The 23,983-nt window shown below is 46.4% G+C and overlaps 1 protein-coding gene across 3 annotated transcripts in view; it reads right to left on the reverse strand.

The window, feature by feature from the left end:
• Window positions 1–23,983, reverse strand: part of Mapre2 (microtubule associated protein RP/EB family member 2) — a 142,031-nt gene that overhangs the window by 15,888 nt on the left and 102,160 nt on the right. For all 3 annotated transcript variants that reach the window (XM_032886068.1, XM_032886067.1, XM_032886066.1), the window contains 2 exons: window positions 22,304–22,517; window positions 996–1,135 (listed from right to left, as the gene is read on the reverse strand). In XM_032886068.1, the coding sequence (XP_032741959.1) occupies window positions 996–1,135; window positions 22,304–22,517 (354 nt within the window). The remainder of the gene's footprint in view (window positions 1–995; window positions 1,136–22,303; window positions 22,518–23,983) is intronic.

Here is a 23,983-nt window from a genome sequence, read left to right on the forward strand (position 1 = left end):
TCAAGTGCTAATGCGACCAGCTTGCAGTGCCCTTGTTAGGCAGCCGTCCGCCTCTGTAACGAATTCCTGACTGAAAACGCACACTTTTCAGACTCTTGTCAAGCAGGAGACTCGTCACTAGGACAGACCCAGGCAGCCTCTGGGCCTAGCCTAAGAAGTCAGAGACTCCTTCACAGTAACAGGGCCCCCGTGCAGGAAGCAGGCAGCTTCCACTGTGGGCACAGCACTGCCCAGTGTTTTAGTATTCTTAAGTTGTATTAAGAAAACTAGGCATTGCGAGTTAGAAAACATACCTATGCTTTTGGATCAAACCCAGGGGCCTCTTGCTTGCCAGATCCGTGTTCTACCACAAAGCTACATCCCACTCCCATACTTAAGGTTTTGGTTGGAGATGCCAGTTGGTATAGCTGGGTTTACCATAATTGTAAGGAGCTATTAGGTCAGAGGAAATGCATACTTAACACACAGCTGCCGTTCAGGGCTCCTGGGCACCCCACTTCTGCCACTGTAGAGGACTGGCGCTCTGGTGTGTAACTGCTGTCAGTGGCTTTAAATGAGGGGATGGTGTCGCCCATCTTGCTATTGTTAGCTCCCCTCCCCCCCAAGAATTAAGCATGGTCTCTATTACATAAGACGGGCTCATCCACTAGCTGCTGAAAGGAAGGGATGGAGAGGGAGCCAGCTGAACTCTAAGGCAGCCTAACACTTTTCAGACTGGCCAGGAGTGGGCAGGCTAGGCCTGCAGTTCAGGATGGGCACTGAGGAACCGGGGAGCCAGGAGGGTGGCCTGCATCAGGCTGTGTCATCTTCCACATCCTCAGGTTTGGCGTCAAGCTTTGTGACTAATACTGCTCGTCACCAGCTTCCTGAGCAGGTCCTCCTCTTCTCACTGGCTGTCTTGCTTCTCTCCCTTACCCCAGGGCCTGCGGGCGTGACCTCCTCACCCCTCACGCACTGCACTATTCCCAGAGACAAGGGTGGAGGAGGTGAGGTACCTGTTCGTTGAGCTGTATGACCTGCGTTTCTAAATCTTTGTCAGATCTGGATGCGGAGCCACTGGACGAAGCCCTTTTGGCAGACGAGGGACGAGAAGGTGTAGATCCCGGCTTGGCGGCCGGACTCGACTTAGCCGCGCCTAGAAGCAAGCAGAGTACAGTGTGAACCCAGCCAGCATTAAAGAAGGTTTTCAGACACACTGCAAACGCATGATATAAAATGAGCTTCCTGAAAACCACAAGCAATGTGCCAACCCCTCCTCAATATAGTCAGAGCCTCCCCTGCAGCCAAAGCCGGTGTCCTGGGGCAACAGGGCACTGAGGGAGAGCAGCTGCTCCAGTGAGCCGGTTAACCCTTTCCCTCCAGGCCTCAGAGCACAGACACCATGGACCTGAGAAGAGGGAAGACTTTGGGTGCTGTGGAGATGGCCCAGTGAGTCAATCCTTATTGTCCAAGCCTGAGGAGCTGAGTTCAAATCCCAAGAACCTCTCTGAAGCCAGATGTGATAGCCTCTACTGTGAGACAGGAGGTAGAGACAGGCTCACTCTGTGACAAACACTGAGAGCCCTGTCAAGCAAGAGGGAATTCAAGGACCAGCACCCCAAGTTCTATTCTGTCCTCTATGGTGCATGCATGCACGTGCTCCCACACATGAACATGTAAACACATACCGCATACACATGAACGGTTAAAAATAAATGACAGAAAACATTCTTTAGTCATCCCAAAATTATTATTTTAAGAGCAAGGCCCCACGACAGGCTCATACTTAAGAAGAAACACTGGCACGCGGATATATGCTTTCTCTTCTAGTACACTCTGTAGCTTCAGTAAGGGCAGGTCAGCGGTGGGGACATCTACATGGTAATGAGCACCCTGAGGCCCACTCTTGGTCTCTCAGGACCTTCCTGCAAATCTGCTGATAGTGCAGAGCCGGGAAGGTGAGCCCAGGACAGCTTGTGGCGAGATGCGAAGATGCTCAGGGCAAGGGGCACAAGGACCACCTTGGAGGGGACAGTCTGCCTCGCATGAGGAATGACGGCTGTAAGTTATGAAGTGTTTTGGAACATGAAGGCCACGAGGAGGTGAGGGAGGAGAGGGGTGTGAAGGGCGTATAAACTCATCACCAGGGAAAGCTGTGGAACTGCTAGAAGAAAGATATGTGGTACCCTAGTAAGGAGGAAACTCCAGAGCTGCTCCTTACGAGGTGCGAGGCACGAGATGGGAGGGAGATAGGACATATAAGGAAGAGAGGCCTTCTGAGTGGCAAGGTCACCAAGTTCCTAATCATGGCACTGTTATTCCAGGTAAGCCTTTACCCACCGGGCACTCGACCTGCAGTGGACTTACTGTCTAGAACGCAGCAGTGCTATCGGAATAACTTCTGGAGCCAAAAGAGAAGCAGTTAGGTATATACGAAAGTTCCCGTGCTTCGGGGTAAGAACTGGGCCTCTCCTGGGATGTGCCCTTTTGCTCTGTTATAACACAGTCTGACAAGCAACAGTTCTGGTTCTCCTGTCCACACGGATCTCCTGTATGTTCCCTCTGCCCAGTTAAAATTTCCACCACGGTCTCTCATCCTCCCCCCTTCTAGAATGTTCTTAGAGGGCAAAGAACATGCCTCACTTATGTCAGCAACCCCAGTGGCTTGTAAAATGTTAGGCTAAATACCTTTGGTAAAGGAACAGCTTTAGATACACAGATAAACAGGCAATTAAAAACTCGGTCTGTGGTTTCCAACTTCAGTTTCCAATCTTTCTGACAGAGGCAAGGGATTATAAGGGCAGGCATGTAACAGCAGCTGCAAGTTTCAACCAACACCCTAATTACAATGCAGCCGACAGAAAAGCTGTAAAATTTATATGATGTGTCTTCAGGTGCCTGGAGTCACTGGTTACACATGGGAGTCATCCACACCTCTGGGAAGTCTTAACAATGTCACAGCCTTTAAAAAATATGCCCTTTTGTTACAACAGGGGGAAAGGGATCTTCTTTAAAAGCACAGGGAAATACCAATGTTTACCAAAGGTATTTAGCCTAACATTTTAGATGTGAATGGCCTAAATCAGTGTGTATTCTGAAAAGGGCGATCAGTGGGGCCCAGAGACCTCACCTACGTACAGAGTGGACCACGGCACTTGGCTTGCTTAGGATGGACAAACTGCTGTGAGAACCTTTTTCTCTGGAGAGGCCCACACAGAATTCTAGAGAATTCAGAATGACTTCTCATTTCTACCGCACGGCTCCTTCGGCTGTAGAACAGACTATGGAGGAGGAGGCAGGGAACAGGAGCCCTTCTTCGGAAGGGAAGAACGCTTCTGCAATGACACAGCCCTTTTCGATTTTAACAAGATGGGCACTTTAATAGCTAGGAAGTCCAATGGGAAGGTACAGAGAACAGCGCTTCTTATCTAAAGACCCGTATCAAGTGTCTGCCGCAGCCAAGCACAAGGACTGCTAAAATGATGATGATGCAGCCTCTCGTGGAGTGACAGTCACCTAAGATTCCCCGGGCTTGGGGTGCTCTCGGCCTTCCTGGGAATGGGCCAGTGTTCTGGGATGCCGTGCCCATGGGCTACATCTTCTCTGCATGCAGTACCCCTCTGAGAGGATCACGTCCGATCTGTCTCCTTTGAGGAACTAGGACTTCCATCCTTCCTTCAGGTCTCAGCTTGTGCTGTCGCACCCCCTGGAGGGCCCAGTGCCTTGAACCCTTTCCTCAGAGGCTGCACCAGCTGCACCCCTGCATGTACTGCATGTAACCCCACGAGGCTGGGACTGTCTGTTCTGTTTGCCACTGATAAATACAGCAAACACAGCATCCGACCCGGATGCCTTCTGGGCACTGCCACAAGTTGCTGAACACCTAGCAGAGACACTGAATCAGTGATGACACCCAGAAGCTCTGAGGTATTGAAGCCAATGTCTAAGTCACAGACTGGAAGAGCCAACGAGAAAGAAACCATTTGGGGGTCAGCCTCCCAGCTGGGTCCTTCCTGTGTTTTCTTTCCAGGCCTCTTTCCTACGTTACGACGTGGGGTTCTTTCCATGTGGAATCTGGCCTCTCCACTGATGGAGTGAGTGCAGTCAGCTGATGTCTGGGTTAGCAGCCGGGTGGTTGGTGCCGGGCTGTCCATCTCTCTGTCACTGGCCTCTGCTCACAGAAAGTCCTTCCTAGGAGAGTGCATACATACTCACTCCAGGCACTTCTCCCTAAGTAGGTCATCAAAATATGTGGCCAGTGACAGTGACTAAGCTCAGGTTACCAGGAAGTCATGGCCTCACATTTTGACATCAGTTCCAAGAGAAAAGAGCAGGAAGAGGGAGAAGGTTGTTAGAGGTCGTCTACGCAAAGCTACCACTAACTGTGACCACAGGGTACCGTCAAATAAAAACTGAAACAAACTGAACTGTTGGCTACAGAGGAGAAGAGCCATCGCAAGGGACGCTGGGTGACATATTTCACATGGCTCATGGGCAAGGTCAGAGCTGGTGGCCGTGGGGTTGTAGCTAAGCTGCCTTTTGCTTGTGGGAACATATCCTCACTGTGGCCAGAGCTCAGCAGAACCTCTCAGTGGGTCTGGTTCTCCAAGTCCATGGGCCCAGCCTTAACACAGCACTGGTTTCTTGCATACTGCAAAGATCAGCTGGGACCCAGGAACCGGGGCTTTCACCCTGGTCCACATCAGTCTCCCTCAGGGATCCCCAAGACGAGAAAGAGGAAGGCATGAGGATCAGACTTGGGGTTGTCACACACACACACACACACACACACACACACACACACACACACACACACACACACACACCCTCTGTCTCTCTCTCTCTCTCACACACACACACACACACTCTCACACACACACACACACACACCCCCTCTCTCTCTCTCTCTCACACACACACACACACACTCTCTCTCTCTCTCTCACACACACACACACACACACCCCCTCTCTCTCTCTCACACTCTCTCTCACACACACACACACTCTCTCCCCCTCTCTCCCTCTCGCTCCCTCCCACACTCTCCCTCTCTCTCTCACACACACACACACACTCACTCTCTCTCTCACACACACACACACACACACTCACACTCTCTCTCTCTCTCTCACACACACACACACACTCTCTCTCTCTCTCTCTCTCTCACACACACACACTCTCTCACACACACTCTCTCTCTCACACACACACTGTCTCTCACATACACACTCTCTCTCATGCACACACACTCTCTCTCAAATACTCTGTAACACTCATTCATACACTTTTCACACACTTATTCACACACACATTCTTAAACACATACAAGCTCTCTCTTTCTCAATATCTGTCACACTCTTATTCATACACACATTCACACACATACTGTTTTTCTCACTCTCACACACTCTTAAACACATACAAGCTCTTTCTCACATACTGTTACACTTGTTCATTCACATACTTATACACACACACACGCACACACACACACACACACACACACACACACACACACACACACACACAGAGGGCACAGAAGCACAGCTCCCACGTGAAGGACATGGAGTGGAGCACATACTGGAAAACCCTGGTAACAGATCAAAAGAACTTTGCATTGGATATTTCAAATGAAGGAGGTTTTACAATTCTGATTAGATTGTTTGGAGAGAAGCAGATAGAGAGAAATCAATGGGAATGAAAGTGTCGCCCCTAATGAATAAGCAGGAGGGAGAACAGAATAAGGACGTCTTAGCGTCACCTCATGTACACGATGGAGTATGATACGTCTGCTCCTCTCCAGGAGAGGTTGCTTGAAACATCACACGCTGTGACTGATAGGGACAGACTTACACTCATGCAAGTCACACACCCAGAGTCACCACAAGTAAAAGGCTCTCATGTAAGTCACACACCCAGAGTCACCACATGTAAAAGACTCTCATGTAAGTCACACACCCAGAGTCACAACATGTAAAAGGCTCTCATGTAAGTCACACATCCAGAGAGTCACCACATGTAAAAGGCTCTCATGTAAGTCACACACCCAGAGTCGCCACAAGTAAAAGGCTCTCATGTAAGTCATACACCCAGAGTCACCACATGTAAAAGACTCTCATGTAAGTCACACACCCAGAGTCACCACATGTAAAAGGCTCTCATGTAAGTCACACACCCAGAGTCACCACATGTAAAGGAAGACAACTGTGATCTTTGGCTTCTTCTTGTTCACTGACATCATTCTTTCTTTACCGAGGACTACAGTAGGTAGTACCTTCAAGCTCAGCTCAGCTTAGCTCAGCTCAGCTCAGCTCAGCTGAGCTCAGCTCAGCTCAGCTCAGCTCAGCTCATAATACCTGGCTTCTTTATTGTGCCTTCTTCTCTTTTACTTTAAACATCCATACTCTAAAGTATATCTAGCTTCTGGGACCAGGTTTTTTTTTTTTTCTCATTTATTGGGACCAACCACCCTAAGGATGTTATCGAGAAAACGCAGCTATCAGTATCTGTAAAATTAGTGTTGGTATAATCCAGTTATGTAAGCTAATTTTTGTTTTCCCATCTTCTCGAGTGACTGGTCACCTTGTCTAGTGTCCAGTCCTGGCTTTAGAGGCCAGGTCCTCAATGGTGGCTGCCTTCTTTGTAGCCCGAACGCTCATCCCAGTCAGCGATTCTGCTGCTGTGTCTTCCCAGGCCTTGTGCTTCAAGGGTGCACATGTGGAAAACATTATGACTTTTAAAGGCCGTGCAGTCAGTCACTCTGACTACAGTTTAGATGCAGTTTTTTTCCTCACAGCTATCAAACACTTCTGTTCCTTTTGAGCTGCATTTCATGACGTCCTGAGACTGTAATCAGCAGTAGCTCTGTTCTGCCCTTAAGCTATTCTACTCCCCCTTAATTTTCCCTTTCAAAATAAAAAGGGGGTTCAGAAGCAGAGAAAAATGGACATAAACTCTGCCCAAGTCCCTGTAATTCTCAAAAATTTCCCCGCCGGAGATGGACATGATTCACAATGCCTGTCTTTGAGCAGTCCCATCTTAATGAATGCTTTTAGGATCTGGGGCATAAATATGATTCTAAGATATTTTAACCACAGTTGTAAAAAGGAGTGAGTGGCTTGATTCAGTGTCTTCATGAAGTCAGAGCATCGCTGTGTCTAATGCCTGTAATTAGTAGCTTGCTTGATGTGTATGGAAAATGCTGCATTTTGGAGAAAGGAGGCTGGGTCAGTTCAGAAGGGAGAGAGAGAGAGAGGCGAATGAGAGCAGTGTTGTCTCTGCTTCTCGAAGACTTGAGAAACTCTTCTCACAATCCGCTGGACTCCTTTTACCAAAATCATAAATGAAAAGTAGCTAATTACATGACACTAATATCACGACAAGGACGTTAGTGTTAAACACTAGTGTATGGGCACACGTATCCCCCGCCCTGACACAAAGCCACTGACCTCTTCCTTCCTTTGAGAGACCGTTCCTCTCCTGTTCCACCCCCACAAGCCTCCTTCATTAAAACCCCTTAGGACAGCTGAAACACAGCAGGAGGACAATTCCTCACGGATGCACTGATTAATCATGTGTGGATGAAATCTGACATCACTTCCTGGTCCCCTTCACCTTGGCACACATGTTTTGTCTTTTAATTGTGATAATGAACTTGCTTTAAAATCAAACAAAAGGCTAGAACTGGTGAAAGCAGCTGGGCTGGACTGAGGACGAGGAGAGGGACCCCATGGGCACAGGAAGGCCTTCCTCTGTCATTAGTTGACACCAGAGCCATCAGACGGCAAGGAGACACACCACTCCCATACGATACTGACTTCTACAAATTCAAGGAATAAAGACTCCATCTTCTGCTTCATAATTGGTGCCATTCCCTCACCTTGTAGACTGCCATTAATTTTACTCTGCAAGGGGAAAATATCAAGGTCTCAGAGGTGGCCAGGGCTCAGGGTTCATTATCAAGGGAATTTTAACAGGGTTCTGGGGTCCCTGGTTTTATGAGCCCATGGAAAGGCTGGCTGTTTATTTTGCAAGAAGCAATTCAGAGCCCTTCTGGCTGTCTTCAGCAAGACAGCCCGTGGCAAAGCCAGGCTGCAGCTCTTTGTACTCAGTATCAGCTGACAGTAGAAGCCGTTCCTCTTGGAGCAGCCCAGACCTGCACAGAGCATGAACCACACTGATCCTGTGGGAACGAAGACCTGGCATAGCCCTGGGCATCCGTCAGCTCGTCTTGGGGTGACTGTGGGATGTGGCACTTACTGGCAGAGCCCCGTGGCCCCATGGGTCCAAAGGACCTTGGACCTGCTGCTAGCTAAGTGGGGTGACTCACTGCCACCCTACGGGTTTTAAGTTCAAGACAGGAAGAAGGGTGTTGCTTTCCAGAGCTGGTAGGATCACTGGAGTAAAAACACAGAATGCTTGGGGATGGAGAGTGCTGGCTCAGCGGTTAGAAACGCTTGAGTCTCTCAACACCCACAACAACAGGCTCACAAACACCTGTAACTCCAGTTCCAGGGGAGATGACCTCCTGTTCTGGTCCCCAAGGGCACCTGCATTCATGCCGGTATCCTTAAACTCACGCAAACACAATCACACTAAACAAACACACAATCTTTAAACAGGGGAACTCCCCATACCTAATTTTTGTTTGTTGTTTGTTTTCAAGCAGGGTTTCAAGCAGAGTTGCACGGGATGTTCTGGAACTCACTTTATAGACCAGGCTAGCCTCAAACTCATAGACCCACTGCTCTGTGCCTCCCAAGTGCTGGGATTAAAGTTGTGTGTCACTACTCCTGGCTTAAAATCTGGGCGACTTTTACCCCAAAGCCTAGTACATAGCACCCACTTTGTTAGTACTGTCATTCCTCAGCAAATGAGATCTGGCTTAACAATGCATTCAAACGTACTGGCTTCCTATTCCAGACACTAGAAAATGAACCAGCAGGGTTCAAAGGAGAGACTCATTTCTACTGGAACCTCCACCAACCACTCGTGAGATCCAAGGCACAGGATGTCCTCCTCCAGTGAAGGAAGGACATCAAAGAAACTATAGTGACTATCGGAGTGAGATAGTGCAAGCATGTTCTTAAACTATCTCTCGCCATCAATCAGTCAATCAATCAATCAATCAATCAATCAATCACTATGTAGTTGGCAGGTTAAATAGATACTGGCACCAAATAGTGAATGAAACACAAACGATGCCTGTCTGTGTGGAGTTTCCATCCCATCCGGGAACATAGCCGTAAACGGTAACACGATAAGATGATAATTAACAGAGCCAACGAGAGCATCCCTGCTCCGGGATCAAGTAGAGCAGGATAGATGAGGAGGCCCAGTCATTGGCCTGTGTGAGGAGGGCTGGGCTGAGCGGTTAAGTGATTTTACCTAAGCTCTCGGTTTTCTCCAGTTTCAACTACTCTCTTAGACCTGCAGGGTTCCACAGGCCACTGGAACTGGGTCTGCTCAGTAACTCTGTGTATCAACAGGGTAGCAAAAGCCATCAGCCAGGGGTGTGTGTGTGTGTGTGTGTGTGTGTTGTATGTATGTATGTATATGTGTGTACATATATGTATGAGTATGTGTGTTTATGTGTGTGCATGTATGTAGGAGTGTGTGTATGTATGTATGTGCATATATGTATGCATATGTGTGTACACATATGTATGAGTATGTGTGTATGTGTATGTATGAGTGTATGTATGTGAATATATGTATGTATATGTGTGTACATATATGTATGAGTATGTGTGTTTATGTGTGTGCATGCGTGTAGGAGTGTGTGTATGTATGTATGTGCATATATGTATGCATATGTGTACATATATGTATGAGTATGTGTGTGTATGTGTGTATGTATGAGTGTATGTATGTGAATATATGTATGTATATGTGTGTACATATATGTATGAGTATGTGTGTGTATGTGTGTGTATGTATGCGCATACATGTATGTATATGTGTGTACATATATGTATGAGTATATGTATGTATGTGTGTGCATGCGTGTCCATGTGTATGTAAGCATGTGTGTGTATGAGTGTATGTATGTGCATATATGTATGTATATGTGTGTACATATATGTATGAGTATGTGTGTGTATATGTGTGTTGGGATTGGGGAGCTGGCCACTTTAACAGTCTTACTCCTCACAGAGGGTAATGCCCTTTAGAATGTCCTCCAGGATCCCTGCAAAGGACACAGAAGAGGCAGGAGTCATCCTTTGGTCCTTAAGACCTCAACGAGAGAGAGGATTTAACCAGGATGTGATGGAAGCAAATGAAGTAGCCACCTGACCAAGCAGGGAGAGGAACAGGCTGTGTGCAGGCCTACTGTGTTTGGGTGCTGTCTCACCAGCTAGGGGCCAGTGTGGAGGCCTACTGTGTGGTTTGGGTTCTGTCTCACCAGCTTGGGGCCAGCTCAGGTTGCTTGGTGGAGAATGCACCGGGCAGAGTTACAGAGTCACACTGGAGGGCGGATGCCCAGGTCCTTCCGGCTTCCATCAGGATCCAGGACCCTGGGCAGAGGGTGTCAAAGGTCACGTCTCTGCTCTCAGAACAGACTGGGAGGGCAGACCCACAAAAGGCCAGCAAGGAGCAGTGAAGTCATTCCTCTCGGTACATTCGCCACAGATTTGGTTTTGTCTGGGACAGCGTTAGAGATGTTGTAGTTTAAAAACCTTATTCTACTCTGTTTACTGCAGCTGCCAGATGCCCATTTTTACACAATCTATATTTTGGGTAATGCTAGTGTTAACAGGAGGAAAAGAAAGGAAACATTCTCAGATGGGTACCATGTGCTACTGATCCCAAAGGGAAGGCAGGCAGAGACAGACCTGGGAGTCGGTCACGCCCAGTCACTGCTCTGGGGACATTATACAGCGTGATAAACGGCTCTGCCCTGGGAGAGCCTACCACAGAGGCTCTCTGAGAGGCAGCCGTGCACACTGCTGAGGGTGTGGCCGTCACAGAAGAGTAAGCAGTGCTGGAGGACCCCTCAGGACCCCCTCCCCCAGCTGACCAGCCTACACAAAGGCAGCCCCTGGGATGGCTGAGTGGAAGCTGAGCTCACAGAGCATGCCTGAGTGGGCGCCCTGACATGCTGTCTCTGTGGCCCTGCTCACGGTCCCTGCTGGCGATGATTACTTATTTTTAGGCAATCATGTGATTCTCCAGTGTTTTCCAGACTCTGCTTGAGTCACTTTGGTTTCAGAGAATTTCTCACAGAGGAGGAACATTCAAGGAAGCGCTTCGTGTCTCAAAATGGCTCAGGGTTTTGAAATCATAACTTTTAAATAGCCATTTCAATGTGGAATGTATGTTTTGCAATAAACTGTTGACTTTCCATGCTTCTCACACCTTGGTGGAAGATTAACCCGGCTTTCAAACATATTACATGCCAAAACCAATCACCACCTTGGCTTTAAATTTGTATTTTTCAGTTGGCCCTCAGAGAAATAAAAACAATGAGGACTCTTTCACCCCAAGGAAAGGTTCCCACATCCCATCCCCGCACTAATTGACAGCAGCGGCCCCTTGCCTGTTTCTGCAGTAGCGGGAAGGGAGTGGCTGATGGAGCCAGCAGACTGAGCCAGCCCACAGAGAATAAAGACACACGGGCGTTGCCATGACGACACCATCGTGGGCGCCACTGCACTTCTGGCATGCAGCGCTCATTTAAGAAGGAAGCTTATGAAGTAACACGGCCATTTCTGGGGTACCTCCATGCTTAATTACTTTAGTTGTGCTGCCTTCAATTCCAGCCTGACTGCCTGTTGACACACAATCTCCCTCTTCTGATGGTGCTAAGCCTGTTGTGTTCCTAATAACACAATCTTGTCTGGACTTCCAAGAAAAGTGTCAGAGCTGTTCTGACAGGATGCGAGAGGGTGAACAGAGCACACTTCGGCTACCCAGTGTCCTGTACGTACAGAGTCTGGCTTCTGTACCAGGGTTTGTGGCTTCTAACAGCCATCTACCAAGCCGACCACGCGTGCGCATTAACAGTTCCCAACACGGCCTTTCCCCTTCGCTCCCCGTGCACCGCTAGTCCTTGCGCTGTGTTGACTATACTCCCTGAAGCCTTCACAGCACACACTGCAGCCACCATCCCAAGCTGCTGTCTTCTTTTCTCTGCAGTCAGAGCTAGCACTGAGGTTGTAAGCTGATCTGTGAGCAGGCCCCTTCTGTGTCTGGTCCCGTGGAGCAGAGCAAACACTGCTTTAGCCTTCCGGCAGACCCCATTATAAAACTGCGAGCTCTGTGATCCTCTGTGACAAACCGTCCTGAACGTGACACCCATCCCAGCGATCTCTGCTGCTGCTTTCGCATTCACAGAACATCAACCCTAGAACACGGTGGTGGGGACCAAGAGACTTTGACAAAGGTGATGGGAAGGCACGCTCGCTGTTCTGTCACTATGTTCTCTCGCTAGCACACACACTGGGCAGGCTGTCCCTCTTGCTCATGAAGTAGCAGTTCCTGAGGAGTAAGCATTTTGTTGGAGAGGCCCACATTGGCGTTGTGCAAGTGACTTCCGGGAACCAAGCGAGAGTGGCCTGCGGAAAGAACCCAGAGAGACTCAGCCCCATGGGTCCACAAACAACAGCATGTGACTCCTTCTCCAGGCGAGCACCGATGAGATCCTAACTCCGTGGATGCTGGGTTGCTGTCTGTGGGTTGCAGACCAGAGAACCCAGCTGAGCTGTGCTGCACTGTGAGACACCACCTTTGCTGTTTCAAGGTGTCAAACTTTGACATTTTTGTTTATTTATTTTTGAAGGCGGCAACAAGGGACCTGTTTACCTCTACAGCCTCATGGCTCAAAACATCCAAGCAAAACGACATGCGCTTCACTGAACTGAACACATTCTCCTGTGACCTCAACACTCTGTTCTGTCTGGAATGTTCTTGGCCATGTCTCTCATCTGGCTCACCTCTACTCATCCTTAAGTCTCGGCTGAGGTTTTCTTTTCCTGGAAAACCTTTGTAGAGGCTGCAAGGCCAGTTCAGGTGGGTTTCCTCAAAACACTCATGGAGAGAGCACACTCTCCTCAGTTTCCTCCCATGACAACTCCTCCAAACATATGGGTCTTGTTGGGATCACCATGTACCTCAGAATCCCTTTCAATGTCTCAGCTGTCACAAAAATGGGAACTGTCTGCTGTTCTGGTGTTTTCTGAGCTGCTATGTAGATGCTGTTGTTTCCTAAGTTACAGTGAGGTGCACTGCAGACGACAGAAACAGATGGACAGACTTTGAATGTGCAGATTTTCCCTTGACATAAATGAATATTGCAGTGACCCAAGTTCAACAGATGGGTCTCCCTGTGTCAGCCTGTGGACAGTGACTAAAAGACAGAAGTTCCTTCAAAGGGACTATGTAAAGTGCTATGCACTGCCTTTTCAGGCTGGGAAGCTGGCTCAGTGGGGAAAGGCGCTTGGCCGCCCAAGCCTGATGACCCTAATCACGACAAGCCATGTATAGAGCCAGGTTCAGCCCGTACACTGTAATCTCGCATTCATTCCTGCAGTGAGATGGATGCCAAGAGAAGAGTCTGGAAGCTCGGCGACAGTGGCCTGGAGGGCAGTGCAGAAACAGTGAGAGACCCTGCTTCAACAAGGTGGAAAGTGAGAACTCCTAAAGATTATCCTCTGGCCTCTTTATAATGCTGTGACACACATGTGTACACACGTACACACACACACACACATACACACACATGATATATATATATATTCACACACACAAATATACACATGCACACATGCATGTGTGCAGACACTATATATACATATATACAATACATATTCATATACAATACAAATACACACTTGTAGTCGTCACACAATATATATATTCACACACATTACACATTTATATTTTTCACTCACATGCATACATGCACATTCGCAAACATACACATTTGCATACACACAATATATATTCACACGCGCATGCGTGCATGCACACACACACACACACACACACACACACACACACACACACACACTCTGCCCTTTACTTTGCCCGACATACTAAATGATTAAGAAAGACGCTTATAGCAAAAGTGGGTTCACGGGCACGTTGTCACAGCCTGCTTGTGGGATGACGAGAGGGACTCCAAGAGTGACTGCGATGCCATTTCCGTTTGAGAACTGATGAGGTTCGCTGCCAGAAGAGAAGCCAACTCTCACTACTGTATTATTCAGAGACAAGGAGCAGCCTATGAAGAGGAAGACACACTTCAGCACACACAGCGAGTGTCCACGCAGGAACAACCCACGCTGTTTTATAAGAGGACCCAAGGCTGCAGGAGGGGCCACCAGCAGCCCTCTAGGGTGGAAATATCTTCCAGTTTTGTTCGTCAGGCTTATTTTTTAACGTCAGTATCTCTCATACCATTTGTTCAGAGATGTATTTGGATGGGGAATATCTGGAAACCAGAGCTAAACACTCAGGAACAAGTAACTTCACATTTTCTGCATTCATGAACACACTAAGATACAGTACACATCTTCTCACTTAAAATGACAACAGACAAGGAGTGAGGATGCCGTAGGCATCAAAAGCATGCATGCCACTCCCAGAGTCATCTCTCAGTGATACCCAGAGCCTTCATCCTCCTTGGTGAACCTCACAATGTGGTTTTGTATGTTTCACTGATACACAACTGTGTGTGTGTGTGTGTGTGTGTGTGTGTGTGTGTGTGTGTGTGTGTGTGTGTGTGTGTGTGTGTGTATGTCTGTGAAGTCCGAGAGGAGGTCCAAGAAGGAGCAAGGGCTCTGGAATCAGCGTCACACCCCATGTCTCTCATGTAGGCAAGTTACTGAAGTTCTGGTTCCAGATTCCCAGATGCTCAAACGAGGCTGATATTAACGGCCATCTGTCTGGGTGAGGCTAACCTGAAGCTTACAGTAGGTGGTGCTGACTGCCCAATGCACAGATACCCACGGATAGGATATATTCCTTCTCTAATTGAAATAACCCCTAAAGTTCGTGCAAAAGTTTGACTGGGGTCAGGGGAGTGGGATTTTATAAGTTACAGGACAGCAACACTACAGCATTTTATAGCTTCTGATCTCCAGAGTTTCTAAAAATCTAGTTTTAAAGAAAACTATGCATGCGACGTTGATTCAAGAAAGCAAATAAGGAGAAAAACATGAACTGATTTCACATCATCTATCTAAAATGCCATGCCAGCAATCAAACTCAGACAATAAAGACAGACACTGTCAGAGGCTCCGATATGACATTCCTGACTTCTTCTGGCTTCTTTGCTTGTGTTTGATATTCTAAACTCAGGTGTCCTGAAAGTGCGATCTGGTAGAGTCCTACTCCTGTGCTATGCTATGGTTTTGTGACTAATACTGGTAGGTGCCATGTTGTAAAACCTTGCTCCCCACCCCCACACCAAGATATATTTAAAATCCCCCTTAATATCATAGTCTTACGAGGTGAGGCCTTCCAGAGGAGAGGAAGTCATGGGACAAAAGGATACAAGCAGTGTTCTTAGAAGAAAGGCTCAAGAGAGTTTGTCTTGAGAAGCCCTGACTCATCCCCGACACAGTGGAAGGCATCGTTTATGAACAGTTCTGTGGGAACCAGGTCCTCATCGGACCCTGAATCTTCTAGCACCCTGCTTTTGAACTTGCTGGCCCTCTTTGCAAGAAACACACTCCTGTTGTTTATAGGATGAATTTATGCTATGTAACTACAGCAGCTCAAACCTCAGTAGAGAACTACAGGCTTGATTAGTGCTTGAGAAGACAGTATCTAATCCCTAGTGGTATCTCTCCTGAGCCATTAGAGAATTCTCCTCAATTTTTCTCCAGGCCTTGACACAGCTAAGGGGTAGCGACCTCATGCAGGTCAGCAATAGAGCCTTGTCTTAATGTGCTGGCCATGGAATATCATGGTGGTGAGGGGCAGGGGCTGCGTGCTCCACTGATACTTGACAGAGATGTGCTTTCCTGACGTATAGAGTCAGGAAAGGTAAAGATCTCCACATTAATCGTGGTCAGGCACCACAGAAACAAAACCAAAGTTAAGGAGAAAAGCTTGGGGAAAGGCCATCCACGTCATGCACACGTTTAAAGGCCACAGGATCTTTAAAGTACTAGAGGAAATGCTGAAGTGATTCATTTAGTACAAACACTAGGAATGAATACACAATAAAGATCTTTACAGAGAAAGCTGACAGTGTTTTACTGCTGAGCCTGTCACTGTAAGAAATGTTAACGGCTCCTCAGTTCAGAGAATATGTATGGAATGTAAATGTTCTGAAATGAGGAAACTGGATATGGTAAAATATAAAACCTAAAATTTTTAGTAACAGAGAAACAAACAGGAAAATAATAATAATTTGGTAGATTTAAATCAAGAAAAACCACTAGTTACACTAAATATAAACGGACTAATCACTCTAAAAGGCAGAGATTACCGAAGTGAATTAAAAGGCAGGGCCCAATTATATGATGGTTAAAGACACATTTTACCTATAAAGACGCAGATAGGTGGGTATTTAATAAATAAGGATATTTACCTCATTAAAAACCATTCAAACCATAAATATAAAAAAAGCAGTAGTAGCTATATTGTCCTTATCATTCTTAAGACAAAGAGTTGTTTCAAAAACATTAGTGCAATTCAATAGGACAACTTAATCATAAATATATATGCACTAGTAAAAGACTCTTTAAAAACAAAGCCAGAATTAAAGGAAGGCACAGTTTCACAACCAATGTAGAAAGACTAAAAATTATTTCTGCAACAGTTATTTGGGATAGACAAGCCCCTCCCACTAAACTGTGGAGAATCTGAAGTACACCGTCAAACTCCTTGGTTTTATATAATTTGCCAAGCACTGTTCAAATGAAGAGTTATATTCTTTTCAAATACATTTGGTACTTTAAAAGGGACATATTCTGAACTATAAAACTAGGACTAGAATGAGGCAAAACAAACAATCCAAAACAACAACAGCAACAACAACAAAAACCACACTGTGATTACTGAATCTCTTGTGTATTCTCAGTTGTCCTGGAACTCACTCTGTAGACCAGGCTGGCCTCAAATTCACAGAGATCTGCCTGCCTCTGCCTCCCAAGTGCTGGGATTAAGGGTGTGCACCATCACACTTGGCACTACGGTTTTTTAAGAAACAAAACTAACATAAAACCTACAGAGAAGTACAGCAACTTCCCTTTCCCTAAAGAGGGTGAGAGATGCTGCCCACCTCGATTTCAGATGTTCCAGCACTGCTTGTACACTGCTCAGCAAATGGATGGAGACATGGTCACATTTCAAAACTGAACCAAGAGCTTGGAGCAACTGAGTGGGAATATTCGGTGTTCAATACAGTTTCTAAAAAACACTATTAGGATTTACTACAACCAACATTTAGGGGTTCGATGAGGATTATTTAGACACCCAGTTGACACTGTCTGGGTACATTCTGTTTTGGAACTACTAGCATTTCTTCCTAACCTGATTTTAAGGCTGACGCACTGGTCTTGAAGGAAAAAAGTCAATCCCCATAGCAACTCTAAGTCTAACTATATTTATACTTGGGAGTCTGATTTAAATACGTTTGTGTATGTGAATCTACGATGTGTCTGAGCTGCCGTTGCCATAGGGACCATAATGCTGAATTTCCTTTTAAGTATTGAGTCTTCACACATAAAGCCAATCTCTCTAGAACAGCTATGGAATTGCAGGTCGGATCAGGGCAACTACCCTTGTAAATATCACGATTCACAAGAATGCTGACACCTAACAGACAGTTATCCCCGTAACGTGTGCATTTAAACGCACGGCTGGCTGCAGGTGGCAGGTTAGAAACTGGGACAACACAATTCCTCAGAATTCAGTCAGAATCGATGTTACTCGGCAGCTATTCACGCTGGTCTGAAACCTGTTTATGTAATAAAGTTGATTACAGCAGAGGTGTGCCCACCTATACACAGAGACCAACCAACTTTATGCTGCTTTGAGGCCACAGGAGGAAAGCTTTTATCTGACTTGAAATGGCAGAGAGGCCTTGCTCACTCTCATAAAGAATGCCCCAAATGAGCGGAGAGCACTGATTTTATACAGGAAGCCTTCTGTGGGTCACACAGCACACCGCAGAAGTCCACACTGCAGACGCAGGATTTCCCATGCTTGTTAGCACAGACAGGATCCCCTCTGCTATTATTAAATGAACATTATACTGCCCATCAATTTCCCACTCTAATCTGGTCCCTTTGTCACACACACAAGACATTTTCAAGCTGGCATGCATGTTAAATCAGCCCAAGGCATATCTGTGAGGAGAGATTCATCCAGTGCAAAAAAATCAAGTATTCCAAAATGCTAACCCACCTCCCGTTTTCAGCTAGACAAGTCATTGCTGTTTCCATGGATGCGGATAATCAAACACCTGGTTCTAGACCAGTAATATCTAGCTATCATTCTGTTTTCATATCGAAACCCTGATCTCTTTTTGATTGTCTGTATCCATGGAAACATGTAATGGCTTACATGGTTGAAAACAGGATGGGGGGGTAGCCTTTATAGCCTTGGGTGAAGGACAACTCTGACCGTATACATCAAGACCGCATTAAAGACATTAGGGTCGGTGTTCTGAATAGAGAATTCTAAGAGAACCCTGAGTCCTACTACATCACATTCAAACGCACACATGTGGGACGTGTGCACAGCTGGATCTGAAACACGGAGCCAGGCTAGTAGACCCTGATCGACCTCTGAACTTAAGACTCTTAAATCTTTCACTGCTGTGCTTGGCACCTACAAATCCTGATAGGTCACGTGTCGGGAACTGATGTCCTCGTCTCTGTAAAAGGATGATGCTCTCAGTATCACAGTCTCATTTCCAATAATATGCATGTCTCGATCAAAGAGGAACGATTCTGAGAGAGTCCCTGGAAACCTTGACTAAAGCACAGGCTTCTATTTATAGGTTTGCAGCACTGCTCCTGACTTTTGGGAAACATTTTGATTTACATTTCCTTGGCCTTGTTCCCAATGTATGAATGCAGGACTTGGAGAAAAGGCAGGGCCTGTGCACTTCTAAGGGGCCTTTCTCCAACTATGGTCCTTAAAATGGTGTCCCGCATGTGATATATGTCTTGTGGTAATTTTTCTCCAGTAACGTTTTACTGCCCCACAATGTCTAATATTCAGGACATATTTGATTAAAGGGGAGTGATTAATTTGCATTCCTGAAAATACCATTCCTCCCCAAGTGAGAGCAACAAAGTAAACACCATCAAGGTATGGGAGCCGTATCAGAAAACACTGCCTTCTGGGACATAAAAAAAATCCTATTTATTAACTGTCGATTTCAGTATGTTTCCTATGTTTTGTCACCCGAGAAAGTGAATTCTGGAAAACACAGAGTTCTTTCTCAGGTTCGTGGCATTTCATTGAAAAGGACAAGTTCCTTTGTGGCTTTTCTGAGAGGGCTGGCCAGAGTTCTAGATGAAAGATGTAAGTGTTAGAAGGTTTAAAAAAAAAAAAAAAAGATAAAGAAGAGTTACGATTGTGGAAGAAAAATATCCTGAGGTTTAGTATTGGAATTAAAGACTAAATAAAGGTTTCAAAGCCAACCTGTCCACTAGTAACAGCCACAGAAGCTGACATTAGGGAAGAGAGAGCAGCCTGCCTTAGGTTCCTGCCCGAGTTCTGCTCACTTCACAGGCCTCCCAATCCCGGCCCTGGGGGGTCCCACCACCAGCACCGGCTCTACTCCAGCTCTGAAGGATGCTGACTGAAGCCGGTGCCCAGCTGGTCCTGCATGACATTTTGTCTCCGACATTTTGCCTCCCAATCTCCCCATGGCTTATTTTCATCCAGCCTCTCCCTTTGCTTCTGCTCTGGAAAAATACATCTTCCCTTTCCCATTAACTCCCCACTTGAGCCCTTGACCTCAGCGTCTCCTGAGCCCTTGTCTTCACGTTCAGGGTCATGGTCCTCTAAGCTTTCCTCTTTCTCTCACCCCTGGCTCACCAGATCTTACAAACGTGATAATGTTGTCCCTTAAACAAACACAAAAGAATACCATTTCCCCATCCCTCCTCAAACTTCTCTCCCTGACAACCAAATGCTCATTATTTTCCTCAACTATTTCCTTGACAAGGTTGTTAAAGGTTCCCTCCTCGGTCCACACCCTCCTGGCCTTGGTCGATGGCCGCCATGCAGACTCTGGGGCGCAGTATCTCAGAGCACTCATTCTCTGAAAGATTATTAATCACGCTGTAGGACTCAGCTCTCTATATACTATTTTCAAGTTTCCCTGTATCGTATTTCTGCAATTAATATTCATGACCCTCTTTCTAGAAACTTCCTACTGTTTGTTCTGTGAGACACAGATGAGGGGATTCTTGGAGAATGGGGACAAGGCAACAGACTGTAGTTCTGCTTGGAAGGCAAGTGCTGGAGCTGAGGCAAAAGAATTAAGGTCACAGTATGATTGTGGGAGGAAGAAGAGGATTCTAGGTCTCTCCGCTTCACATACTACTAATGACTTCAATTCTCCTGACTTTGTCTGTGTTCTTCCTTTTAAAAAAGCTTTTTCCCTTCACATGTGTCTGACTCCCAGAGATCAGGGCTCAGTGCTTTTCTGCGGCGTGGCTCATTCATTCCAAACCTGGACTTGGGCACTGAAGCAGAGCCTTTTGTCCAACTCATTCCCCAACCCAGGCCTCTTCTCATCGTTCCACAGATGATTCTAAGCCGAGCGACTCCTCAGCAGAGTTAGAGACCATGGGTCATTCTGTCTCCTCCTTTCTGCTTCCCTGAAAGCCACTCCTTAGACGCTTCTGATCTTTTTGGCATTTTTTCTGCATTCCACGGACATTTCTTCCCCTTCACTCTGCAATTGTTAGGAATTCCTGAAGGCGCCCTCCCTTTATCTTTCTGTATTCACTTCCCGTTTCAATGTACGCAACACTCCCAAATGTATATCTCCTGCTTGTGTTCCTGTGCATGCATAGGCGTGCTTACACACACACACACACACACACACACACACACACACACACACACACACACACACACACACACACACACACTGGTTATTTAGATCATCTTTTGGAGGCTACAAAGAAACCTGAAACTCAGTATGTTAACACAAACAGTGTCTTCTCAGCTCTAGCTCTCTTTCAGCACTCACTAAATGATAACCTCATCCTTCCGAAACAAGCCAGGAGGTCACACTTGGCAGCTCAACTGCTCACTCCAGGACCCACCCATTACCAAAGCCCAATACAGTCACTCCCAGATATCTCTCAGAGATAGGTATTCTCTTTCTTCTCCTCCCACACTACGAAGACCTCGTTTAACAGACTGGGCAGGCATACACACTGATCTTGTCACCTCTAACAATATATTTTTTAAAACAATGTCAAAATCTTTTGGAGATGTCAGATTTCCAGGGGACACAGATTACCTGGCATATAGCTATTTATTCCAATAGAAAAAAAAAAAGGGAAAAGGTTTCTAAGTAGGAAGCTAAAGTCTGATAATAAAGCTACCAATACTTATTATTACCCATAGCTAATCCATACTGACTGTAGTAGAATGGGTAGAAATAAAAAAATCTGTATCGTAATAGGTCTGATTTGTAATAGCTCTGCATTTGTGATGGAAAGTTTTGGGTGTTTCACTGGTAACGGTCTAGCACACAATCGGTGTGTATAACAATGACCTCACTTCACAGGAACATATGTCATCTGGTAAAGTTGGTTGTTTATGGCAAGGATATTTCTAAAATATTTAAAAAAAATTTTTTTAAATCCATAAAAATTAAAATACTCCTAAAAGTTTTAGGTATGTAGCCTCAATAATTTCAAATGTGAGGACAAGGACTCACGATAAATGATATGTCTGAAATAACATACAAACCACTCACTGATTTCCTTCGAACATCTCCACAAAACGACCCACACTTAGCAGTGTGTCAGTTCATATTATGATCTGCCTTACTGGCAATTAAGCACTAAAATATTTTGGTCCAAATCTAAACAAACTACTCAAAAATTTTCAGGACAATTAAGAGAGAAGACGAAATCTATCCTCAGGGCACTATCTTAGCAGGCAGCTACGAGACACGGCGGGCACGGCTGTGTCTTTTTAATATCCGATATCCAGATCGTGAGACTCAGGACAAGTGGGTCACAGAACGATCAGCATGGTCACACAGACAATACTGAAAACCATCCAAAGGCATGAAGGTACTGCTACCCCCAGCACAGACTGAAGCACGGCAGGGTTGGCCCTGTTCCCTGTGAGGAGAAGGAAAGCTGTGCTCGCCACATACCTGCTGTGGGGGAGTTTGCATGGTGAGACTTCTTGGGCAGGTTGAAGATCTGCTCCCCAGGGTCAGGGGGAGGAATTGCATCCTGCCCTTGTCGAGCCTCAACAGGATCATACTCCTTCCCGTCATAGTTAGCATCGTAGAATTTCTTAAACCACTGAATAAAATCCAGGTTGTCTTGGAAACGCCCCTTCACCAGCTTCTCCACCGGGATTACCTGCAACGTCAGGTTTACCACATGAGTCACAAACCTCAGGTTAGCTGGGAGTTTTATGGCATTGTATCCTAAGGACTGCTTGCTTGCGATTCTCTTGTAAGCAGAAATTTTAGTGTTTTTTTTACTCTGATTCAGGTGCTTCTGTGGGCACTACGTGTGTCCAGTGCCTGCTGAGGCCAGGAGAGATCACTGACTGGATCCTCTGTAGCCATCAGATACAGGGGCTGGGAACTGAACCAGAGTCGTCTGTGCGAGTAGCAGGTGGTCCTAACCACTGAGCATTTCCCAGGCCCCCCTGCCTGCAATTATTGACCAACGATTGTTCCCTGTCTTCTCAGCAGTATTCTATAATTAATATAGCTTTTAACTATTTAAAGACTTGGTAAAGACAAAACAACAAACGAACAAACAACAACCCAGAAGCCCCAGAGTGGATTATCCTGTAAAACTGAATATTCCCTGAAAAAGGAATAACCTGAGTTGTCAAGACGCGGGGGACCTGCCAGGTCTGCTGTAGCACGCGCCTGTGATCCCAGCACTTGAGAGACTATGGCGAGATTATGAGTTTGAGAGCAAACTGAGCTACGTAGTAAGGTTTCATCTCAAAAAAGCCAACCAACAAAACCAGAAAACAACAAACCCCAAGTCGAGGGACTTACCTCATGTATAGGGTATGTATAGTTATGCCAGGCCTGAGATGCTGTGCTGTTTCCAAGTTGAAGTGTATTCCTATGTCCCAGTTGTATTGAGATAAACTCTTATAAGGAATATGGCTACCAGACACAGCACACGAACCAGGGGCAGGCCAGCAAAAACAGACACTGTGCTGATGGGGCATGTGGAACAGAGCTCATTAAAGTGTAGACAAGCATCCCAGCTAACACAGCGCAGGACCCAGGAATAAGCCACCCAGGAGCACAGCTAGGGCTCCGTGGGAGCGCAGAGACAGAGAGGAAGATGCTCGTTAAGAGGGTCATGGAAGCACGCATCAGCTCCGGAGAGAGGAAGCCGGGCTTCTCGGAGTGAGGAGCTTTCCACTCCAGCCCAGAGTCAGCCAGGATTCCCTGCTAACTCTTACAGGAACCCCTGGGATTTTGACAAAGGACATAGGAGGGACTTGACTACTGATCTGTAATTCAGTGGGTCACTATGTGTTTTTATTAAAGGACATGGAATGGTTCCATGTGTCCCATATTGCACAATGGCTGGATTTTACTTCCCCTCTTACTGGGTGACGGGAACCATGAGAGAGTGAGGAACTAAGTTGTGACTCAGGATGCAAATGTGTGTGTGCATGATTCAGAGGCCCGGTGCACGGGAACCAAAGCTTCGTAGGATGATAGCATAATGGAAACAGAGGAGACTAAGTCTGCAACAAGTCCTTGCCACCTGGGAAACGATAAGCCATCGATGGTCATAAATGTCAAGGGGGCACCTTTAAAGACAAAGGAAAACAGTCTGTGGCT

The sequence above is a fragment of the Rattus rattus genome, chromosome 15 (genome assembly GCF_011064425.1).
Source record: "Rattus rattus isolate New Zealand chromosome 15, Rrattus_CSIRO_v1, whole genome shotgun sequence".
Lineage (NCBI taxonomy): Eukaryota > Metazoa > Chordata > Mammalia > Rodentia > Muridae > Rattus > Rattus rattus.